This window comes from Anopheles marshallii, chromosome 3, assembly GCF_943734725.1.
Source record: "Anopheles marshallii chromosome 3, idAnoMarsDA_429_01, whole genome shotgun sequence".
In the NCBI taxonomy this organism is placed as follows: domain Eukaryota; kingdom Metazoa; phylum Arthropoda; class Insecta; order Diptera; family Culicidae; genus Anopheles; species Anopheles marshallii.
In genome coordinates, this window is record NC_071327.1 from 70053956 (window position 1) to 70063975 (window position 10020).

General features: G+C 43.6%; 2 protein-coding genes across 2 annotated transcripts; both read right to left on the reverse strand.

Annotated features, from left to right (window-relative positions):
- Nucleotides 1-5067, reverse strand: LOC128711609 (fer-1-like protein 6). Its single transcript, XM_053806490.1, has 12 exons — nt 4687-5067; nt 4483-4626; nt 4101-4328; nt 3304-3573; nt 2849-3238; nt 2606-2790; nt 2308-2532; nt 1636-2241; nt 1429-1549; nt 962-1303; nt 760-860; nt 1-214 (listed from the first exon to the last, which is right to left on the reverse strand). Exons 1-12 carry the CDS (start codon nt 5065-5067, stop codon nt 1-3), a joined length of 3207 nt encoding a protein of 1068 aa, XP_053662465.1.
- Nucleotides 5068-6373: 1306 nt separating this feature from the next.
- On the reverse strand, nt 6374-7225 carry LOC128713096 (otoferlin-like). The gene is made up of 4 exons (XM_053807959.1): nt 7034-7225; nt 6819-6966; nt 6586-6751; nt 6374-6521 (listed from the first exon to the last, which is right to left on the reverse strand). The coding sequence occupies exons 1-4, from the start codon at nt 7223-7225 to the stop codon at nt 6374-6376; spliced, it is 654 nt and encodes a 217-aa protein (XP_053663934.1).
- Between the last annotated feature and the right edge of the window lie 2795 nt (nt 7226-10020).

A 10020-nucleotide genomic window follows, 5' to 3' on the forward strand; every position in this document is an offset into this window, starting at 1 on the left:
CTAACCTTCGAAAGAGCTCCTCTCGTATGAACGTCGCTGTTCCAGCGATCGAACCATAAAGACGGTTGGCACATTCGCCACCAACCCGTAAATGAGCAAACACAGCAACATTACCGCACCAATCCAGATGAACGAGTTTCGTACACGGGGCCACACCAGCTTGTTGAATGTTTTCGCCGGCTGCCGTAACCAATGGAAAGACACTTCCGGACGCCTGTGGAATGGAAACAATAAATAAAGAGGAACAAAACGGGGCGAACAATTGGAATGCTGGGAAGTGATAGAACGATTTGCCACTCATCGGTGGGCGCAACGGTTTTGTTTACCGAACAATCATGCTTTGCTGCTGTCGAGTCGCTATTAATCGATTAATTAGTGGTGCGGACGCTACCTAATGACTGAACCAAGACACGTTTCTGGTTGCCTTAATGTGTGAGTATTTGAAATGTTAAATCTTTTTAAATCTTTCAACGCGTTATATGTTGTTCTTCAAGAATGCAAAAACATGTTTTCCACTCTTTGATCAATCCTTGTTTTGGATCCGTGAAAAAAAAAATCCTTGTCGTTAGCAACGCGTACTATCGATTGAGACAAATAGTCAATCACATCGAAACCATAGTAATCTACTGGACGGACGCAAGTTTCAAGTAGCATCATCGTTGTACGGATTCACGTTAGTGGGAGCGAACGATCAAAGGAAGGAATTAAATTCTTTCCGTTTGCTGTTTCTCCGGCAACCATTACGTCTAGCATACTTACAGGGGTTCAGGAAGATGCTGCGGTGGTTTGCGACCAACACCAGCCGGATTCTGGGAAGCATCTTCTTGGCTGAGTATCTCCAGCTCCAGTTCGATCTTACCCTGTGCGCACCAGTAATGAGCAAAGAATGAAAATTAATTTAATTAACAAAGTTCATAGCTCCCGGTACGGGTGCTACTGCACACGCACGGATAATATTTACCGTCAGCGATACGTCACCGGCATGCTGTCGATCGGCTGCCTCAATGTTTGACGTGCGTTTGCCATGTACTGGAAACCATCCCCTGACACGGCGCTCCTCGAACATGTTCAAACGACCACCTGCGGTACTGCTGCCGCCTGGTAATGATAGGCTTCGGGTAAGTTTACACGCATCGGGCGTGCTGGCTGGGACGGGCAGTTGCGCGAGATTGAGCTCCATCGTGCCGAGAAAATCATCTGCCGAAAATGAATCATTATCCCAAACCTGCACGGTCAGTACCGGGGGATACTTGAGCTCGGTATCGTATTGCTCGTAGAAAGCCTTTCTGCGACGAAGCACCAGCTAGGAAGCGTAACCGAAAATCTTAATTATCAAAGTTGCCTCAAGAGTTCCACTGTTGCCCCCCCCCCCCCGAGAATAAAAAAAAGCGTAAAGAGGTCAACAGTCAATAGCTGACAGCTACCTACCATGCCGTCGGCGGGTGAGTAACGGAACGGAAACACCATGCGCCAGTTAAAGTTTCCTTCGCCGGTTAGCGACCGGTAATGGACGTCCGTGTACTGAGCGTCCGTGAACTCCTGCAGCCAGCTGTAACAAGTCGGAACCGGCACAAATGGTAACTAGAATGTCGTTGACCCGTTCCGTTGACATAACTTTGACGGAACCGTACTAACCATTTCACGTAGATGTCACTCATCTCTGTGCCGAAAATGTTACGCTCGTCTAGCATCACATCGGCCGTGTTCCAGACGATCAGCCGCAGTTCGTAGGGTTTCGGCGGGTGAGGCGTAATGTCGAGTGGCAGCGGATGCGGCTGATTAGGTGCGTACAGTTCGATCCACAGCTGCACCTTACCCTGCTCAATGCCACCTCGCTTGGGATGATACAGTGAACGAGTTTCCACGTGTTCGGGCGTTAAGGAAAACCCGTTGGCAACGTGACTGAAGTTATTCAGCGCCCGAAGGCATAACTGTTCCGTTTGACATTCATCAGCGTCCAGACCGTCGGCGTCGAATGCTTGCTCGCCAATGTAGAGCTTGCCACCCGTTATGCGCGGTTTTGCCATTCCATGCTGTTCGCATACCTTTAGTAGCAGGTCGGAAGGTTTCAGCTGGTGGCGCCATCTATTGTAACCTCTGGTGGTGTAGATGTGGGGCAATCCAAACGATGGCAAATGTTTGCTCCGGAAACGATCCTCAATGTCGATGTACGTGCTCCCGATAAGATCGTCCGAAGAGGCAAAGTCTCTGTCATATACCGACAGGTGCAGCATTTGATCTCTGTCCGAAGCAAACAATATTTGGACATCTTGGCAATATACTTCAAACCCTAGGCTTATACCATACCTGGGCAGCGTGCCGTGCATTTCGAATCGTCTACCGAACACTGGAGATGCTTGATTGGGGATGTAAAATGCCCGATCGCGAACACGCTGAGTGCCGTACGACAGCACGATATATGCATCCGATTCTGACAGAATGTCACGCGACGAAAGGTTCAAAGCTTGTACAACGTAAACGACAACTACAATTTCTACAGAGTCCGAAGTTGAGGGCAATATTCTCTCTTTGCTGTAATTGTTGGGAGAATAATGCATCGTTAATGTCCAAAACTTGAGGATACCTTCAATGTTTAGTATGTTACGGCATATACAGTGGCGTTGATGTTTTCACTAAGGAACTGATTTGAATGTCGCATTTGATGGCACCATACAGCTGCTTCACAAGGGCATTTTTCTTCCGTCGTTTGATTCTATGTAGCGAATAGCTTCCACTCCAATCTTTAAACCCTTCAAACTCCTCTACACTCTCCAACTCTTTATCGTAAACCTGCATGTATTAGATAAAGCTATACTGAAAATCTCATAAACTCCTGTTAAATGCTTACCTTAAGAGAATGAGTTACATCATTCTTTGCCATTTGAGTGCTGTAAAACTTTGTCCACCACGTGAGCTCTAAATTATCCGATCGCAGTCTTTTCGCAGGTTTACTGGTAACGGTGAAACCTTCAACTTGTTTCTGTATTGCATCACGAACATTTGTCCAGTTGTAGGTTCTATTTAGTACATCAGTTGGAATTAGAGTTACATTTTCTTCCTGATCTACATCAATAACCGTTGAGCTTTCTGCACAAGCTTCAGGCCTTATGGAATCGTCTACAACCAGTTCTGATGCGTTTACGATCGCATTCCCTATTGTTTTTGGACGCTTCTCGTCGGTAAAATCAATATGCTTGATAGTCATCAATGGCCAATAGCTTGTATTCACTGGAAGACGCTATAGCAGTGTTAAAGAATAATGTGAGTCATTTACCGTCTGACATTGCTCGTTGTTCCACTTACTACAGTGCAATATTCAAGCACTTCGGAGAAAATGGCCCCGTTTCCGTAAACAATTCTTGCAGTTCCGCTCAGAATGCTGGCATCGCCAAGTGTTAACAACATTCGTGACTTTTTTATTTTACTGTACGGAAGGGTTTGCATTTGCCTAAGACCAACAAATCGTACACGAATTCTATATGTGCACAATCGTGGGGCAATATCCGGTGGTAAACCATGTACAAGAAGACATTCAGCTTCCGTTCGTTCTTCACTCTCCGTTGGTAAAGGTAGCTTTAAGATAAATGTTTTAGCTCAATACAGGGTTTTTGAGATGACAGAACAACGCAAGCACCTATCACCACAAGCGCAGCACATGATATCACAATGGCAGCGCAGCTTACCACAACACCAGCAGGACGGTAGAAACAAAGTACGATCCGAGGAGTATAAACTTGCCCTAGGATGGATTTTGACTACCAGACGATGATTGTTAGTACCGTTTGCTGTATTTATCGTAACATAAAGCATATTTAATTCGATAAATGCAGTAAATATTTCTTCGGTTCAAAACCAATATCGTTTGGTTGTCAAAATCTTTCTCACGGCGCGTTTATACTGCTCGGATCGTACTACCCTTCTACCGTCGTACGAGTTTTGTGATAAACTGCGCTGCCATTGTGATATCATGTACTTGAATTGAAGTATGCCTGCTGGGGTTGAGGCGTCTTCTAATCCCAATGAAATGACATGATGTGCGCTTGTTGTGATAGGCGTTTGCGTTGCTCTGTCATCTAAAAAAACCCTGTAAACAGAAGTACCTCAACGACATTGGATGAAACCAATATTTCCGCGATCTTAATTCCTTTAAGGAAAAGGGGAACCCATTGCAAATAAGGTTTGAATGTTGGTAAATCTTCATTCTGCGCAGACCGGTTATTCTTTAAACCATTGGATTTATTGCCACGAGTTGCTTCAACTTCAATGTTTAGTTCTTCTGTTCCTAAGAGTTTTATTGTTGTTTCCAACCAGCCGACTGCATTGCTAACCTATAGGTGATGTTGAAAATTTGGAAGTAGGTTACAATTTATTGCAGACATTACGTTATTTATCAATTTGATCTTCAAAACAAACATTCGTTTCTTTCTAAACTATGTACAGTCTCTATTAACGGTCTGTATAGAGGCAACCTCAATCACTCACCGTCTCCTTTCCTTCCCATTGCAAATTAAACATAATAGTACATTTCTGGCCCGATTCATTATTCGCTATGCTAGACATGGTAAATGGCACATTCTGGAACTCTACCGTTTCATTCCAACGCGGAGACAGTGTGTTGGGAATAGGCTGGACAATGGAAATTGTGAGCAAAACGGGTATTTTTTCATGCGCGGAAAATCACCTTACCGAGAGCGCCATTTCGTAGTTTTCAAACAGTACGGTTAGTTTAGCGCTGCACCGCTCCGCGTCAAGCAATCCAGCAAATATCCGTCCCTGATACACGTGTACCTTACAGTGCATAGGTTTCGTTGTGAGTTGATTGCCCATCGGTTGCCACTGTACATCGGTGTCTTTCCCGGTGGGATCTTCCAGCAATGCATTCGGTGCTAACCGTTCCGCCCGTTCCGGCCCTACTTGTAACGCATAGTCTAGCTTTGCGTAAATACAACCACATCGATCCGGGCACGAGTGATTGCAATGAATCGATCTCGGGAGGATTGTGCACCGTTTACCACACCGTACACCCGTCGGACCTGCCGGGTTTGGCTGATGGATGTAATGAACCATGTTGAATCGTGCTATAGCATCCACTGACGTATGTCCGGGACGGGACATACATAACAGAACATCTGGCTGTTGGTTTTGAACCTTTGGAAGAAAAAATGAGGGAGTTAACGGAAATGAATTCGCAAATTGTACATTACCTACTTACATCGTGTGAAAGTTTCAATAAACCATTTAAAGTTGTGTCTAACTCCATTGCAATTTGCGACACCTCTTCAGTATTGGTCGAATTGTTCAAACGTGCCTTCATAGTTGAAAGTTCCATTTTCTTTAACATCTGGTAAAAATATAATGTAAAAAAGAGAGTTCCAATAAGGTTTTCCAAGAATACCTCCACATACACTCACCAACTGCTGTAAAATATAGCTTTTTCGCAGTTGGTCTAATTTCGTATGTTGTTTATACACAAATTCTGCTATTTTATCATAAACCAGGGTGACATCTGATTCAAGTTTTGTTAACAAACGGGTAAAACGACCTTTCTCGCGAAAAATCTCACTCTTTCCCTCGTGATTGGATATGGCACCTTTGAACGAGCTCGTCAAACGCTCAACACTGTCGCATAATTTGAGCAGCACTTCTTGTATAAAGTACTTCTGCCTATAGTCTGGTAGCTGGACGGCACATGTAAAAATAGTACCAGCAGAATCGAAAGATGCCCACGGTGAACTGTGTGAAGGTGTTGGTTTGTCCATATTCAAAGTGACGGCTTGCGAGAATACATCACCACAAGTAAGATAAACCAATACTTGCGGCACGGGACACGGACAGAATAGCTGGAGCTTTATAATGTTGAAACTTATTATGAATACTTGTACCTTCCAGTAGTTTGATTCCAACAGCGGTTCGTAGATTCGAATGCTTTGGGTTTTGTGTGCCGGCACTGATTGAATAGGCAAGGCATCGGTGCCGATCGCAACTAACAATTTGCCGACATATTGTGAGTCTTGCGCACCACCGTAAAGGTGTATCCAAGCTGGGCCGAAGGTTGGTAAGTTAGCTGAAACGCAAAGTATTCACCTTTTCAAGCATGGAATTTAAATAATGGACCAGACTAGTACTTACACACGTCGTTGGTACGGTGAGATATGGACGCGAAATGGATATCTTTCATAGATTTTACGTTACTGTAGCAGCAATTTGTCGTAAGCAGATCTATTGCCAACCTTTGATTTGGCGAGGGATATGTTCCAAAAAAGCTCAATTTTTCATCCCATCGACAGCTTCTTCCATGAGAGCTGGGTTTGGTGCGTACCTGTTGCAAAAAAAGCATTACAATTAGAGCAAATTGGTAAACACCAAAAACCCATTAGACATTTGTTTTTACCTTGGACCCTCCGTAAGAAACTCGAACAGCATATTCAGCACTATGAACGAACTCTCCACGAAAGATGTTGAAGCAGCATCGAACTCTTTGTGGTTCTTCGTTTGCATCTGGTGCTGGAAGGAGTCTATTCCTGCAAAAAAAAATCAAATCTGAGTTCTGTGTGCATAATGTCTAGGCTAGAACTTTCACCAAACCTTGCGATTGTGTCATAGTCCTCCCCGTGAGCCACTACTATAGGCGATGGGATTCCAACAGCAGATGCAATCGATAAATCTACCAAAAGATAACCACAGTGCAGCTCGTTCGATAAAGCTCTACCGGTCGGTTCGAATGTGACCCATTTTTTGAAAAATCCATGATCTGAAACCATTAAAAATGTACGAAATCACCCAACCATCCAGCGTTGTTTCCATTTTGCCGTACATACTTCTCTGTTCCCAGACTGTGTTCAGATCCACGTGGCACTCGCCAATGCATGAATGCATGCTGGTACAGACGGACGACCGATATAAAGCGAACAGTAGACCCTTGCGTCGAAGCTTACGCTCAGAACAATGCAATGAAAAGCTGAAATACTGCAAAGCAAGTGTTTACGTTGCCGGGTTCCGATCAAATTCCTGCCAAAGGTGAACGTGTACTTACCTCATTAAAATAAGGATTATCGGTGCGATAGGCAATTCTTGTGCGTTTGTACTTCCCATCGCAGGATACCATTACGAAAGTGTCACAGTTGAATTCCTGTAGATGGCGCGCTTTGTAAACGGCAGCTGATACAAGAAAATCTTGCTTATTATTTTGCAAACACTGCGCATTTTCCTCTAGTAGATTCTCCATGTTGACTGTGTATCCGTATTGTTGCATTACTTGCATGACCATAACTTCTTTGAAAATGAAATACAAGCACAATCAGTGCCAACTGTGATCGACGAGTTTACACGAGTGAAAAATACAAGAAACGGCTGGTCCGAGTGTAGCTGTCATCCTGCGAAGCTGAGCCGTAGAGGAAAAATTTGGAATTGCAAGTTATAATAAACACGTTCCACGCCGTGTCAAAATCGTTCAAGGCGAATTCCAAAAGGTATCACCCAAATTTGGGTGATAGCTTGTTATCGGGCAGCCCGATAAGGATGCTATCGGGCAGCCTGTTAAGGATGTGTCCTGGGAATGCCGCTGGGTGTAGATGCACGATAATAGCCTCATAGCAACCCAGTCAAGCCAGTTAGCTATGATAAGAAGTTATTGATCTTTTAACATTCGACAATTAAAAATTCTCAAACTTTTCCAGGAAAATCGAGAAAAATATTGTTTCAAGTTATGTTGAACCTAATTCTTTAATAACTTCTGGAAAAGAATTAAATTCCTAAAGATTCATGAAAAATTTGTAGTTGTCATATTACTGGCATAAAGTTGTCGAAACGAAGTGTTCATTAAATATGAATTGGAAAAAGTTGTTAATAAATAGTGAATAAATCATGTATTTGTTATTGTAACTATTGTGGTATCCGAAGAAAAATCGTATCCATATGTAAACAAACACGCGCATACACGCACATACACGCCACGCCGCACGATTCTATTTGGGCATCCTCCCGAAATGATGTCATTGACCAAGGAGCCCTAAAGGAGCCGAGAAGAGCCCAACGGTTTTCATGCGATTTGACAGCTCGCTTGCCAAGAGGGGAGTTTTTGAACACTGTATGATACTCGTGGCCAAGGCTTCACAATGATTAGACTGCGTGTACACCTTTGCAATGATGGTTGATCAAAATAAATTTAATTATAATCCAATGGTAAGAAAATAAAATTTATTATAAAACAGCCATTTGGAAAATGAATTTTAGATTTCAATTATTTGCATTTTAGATTTCGTGTACATTAAAGCATATTTGACATTTTATACACAATTCAATCTTTGGTGTTCATATTCACCGTATCATAAAAAAAAAATATTGCTAGCTATTAAAGTTTAAACATTTTTTAACAACTTTAATTTTAAATAATAGCAAAACAGAAACTCCATTGTGAAAGACAATGATTTCACCACGCTCTTAGGGGTTCTTGTGCATTGCGGCCAAGCGCGCTTGCTTGACGCGTGAGCAGCTTCTACCGGGTACGGGCAATCTCGCACAAGTCTTTGCCCAGCCCTTGAGGAACGCGGTCGCGAAAGTAGCGCGTTTTGTTGTGTGTGCTCTGGTAAGCGTCACCGTAACGGCTGCGTGGTGTTGTTTTTGTTGTTCGTCCAATCGCAATGAAAAACCTGTTTTCGTTCGAAAAGCTAACCGTCGGATGCAGTGCTCGTGGAACGTGTTCAGAATTGATCGTTTCCTCCCGTTTGATCTGACCACCAACATGTGCCAAGCGCAAAATTGTGTCTGCGGAACCTTTCGTAAAACTACCGTGTGTTCAGGGCATTATCATCCATGAGTCGGGTGCTGTCGAAGGGATGCGGTAGTGACAGTGTGTGAGGGAGAATGGAAGCGTCCTCGCCAGTTTGCGAGCGTTTGATCGCCCTGGAGTTATAGTCGAAGAATAAATGTATCTTTCACTTAGGTCCTTTACAGGCAAAGGTTGTGTGTATGTGTGCCTGCATGCGTAAAATAGAGAGCCAGGTTGTGTGTGTGTGCGTGTGTGTGTCTGTGCATGATCATGGCAGATGTATTTCTTCACCTGTTATTACCAAATTGTCGATCCAATGCCTGTAAATGAGTCGAGAGAAAGAGCGAAGCCCTTCCAAACAAAACAACGTAAACAAATGTAGCAACGCGATCGTAAAGTGTTCCTACAACATCCACTGCGATTGTAAAGCTATCAACAGCATCCGAGAATGACCCGCTTTATACGCCAGACACCGATGACCTTTACGCTTCTGCTAGCGAGTGATGCTTCCAACCGACAACAAAAAAGAATATACCAATCGGAATGATAATCATCCATTTGGTTCCGTTGTGCGTCGTGTGCTTCCCGTGATAGGGTATCAAAAACCAACCAGTGAACAGTTAAAAAGGTCAAATACAGGCTGGGCACCGTTGTGCTCCAGTGAGGCAGATGTGTTTGATGCGATGAAGCGCGTGTGTGCCTTCTGGTCTCATAACGTGTTTGTCGTTAAATTTCAGCTCCCAATTTCAGAATAAAACCACGCCGAGGAATGCCGAGAAAGTACGAATCACTCAACTGCTAGGAAGAACATTAACTCTCCAACAGATAATCCGTTCGGTTCTTAGTGCAGCACAAGAAACAGTGACCTCTTTCAGACACCAGCTGTGGAAGGTACGTTTTAGCCTGTATGAACAAATTACTTAAGGATTGAAACAAACTGAAGGAACTTCTTCCACATAATGTATTCCAGCCTGGTACGAAAATGTGCTCAAAGCATGCATGTCAATTGATACGATGGGACCGTTTGCCGCAGATGCCTTTCCAAACTTGTGTGTCCCATGTTGCGCAGAAAGAACGGACAGCACAACCACAACAAAAAATGCTAACACACATCAACGGATCGCTTACGATGACATCATGTTTTTCGAGAGCCTTTCCGTAGATATTTTGAATCAGTTTGAAATTTTAGATTGATTCATTCGATTTGGGCTGTGTTTTTAACAGCTCTTGTTCGACAGCTATGCAGTTTGGTA

What these genes read in the sequence shown, in the direction of transcription:
- LOC128711609 (XM_053806490.1), bottom strand. Translation starts at nt 5,067, where the DNA reads ATGGTTCATTACATCCATCAGCCAAACCCGGCAGGTCCGACGGGTGTA. An exon ending in CCGGTGACGTATCGCTGACG is followed by an intron (nt 861 to 961) that starts GTAAATATTATC and finishes TGGTGCGCACAG; the next exon opens with GGTAAGATCGAACTGGAGCT. An exon ending in CAGCATCTTCCTGAACCCCT is followed by an intron (nt 215 to 759) that starts GTAAGTATGCTA and finishes TCCATTCCACAG; the next exon opens with GCGTCCGGAAGTGTCTTTCC.
- LOC128713096 (XM_053807959.1), bottom strand. Translation starts at nt 7,225, where the DNA reads ATGGAGAATCTACTAGAGGAAAATGCGCAGTGTTTGCAAAATAATAAG. An exon ending in ATAATCCTTATTTTAATGAG is followed by an intron (nt 6,967 to 7,033) that starts GTAAGTACACGT and finishes CTTGCTTTGCAG; the next exon opens with TATTTCAGCTTTTCATTGCA. An exon ending in GACTATGACACAATCGCAAG is followed by an intron (nt 6,522 to 6,585) that starts GTTTGGTGAAAG and finishes TTTTTTTTGCAG; the next exon opens with GAATAGACTCCTTCCAGCAC.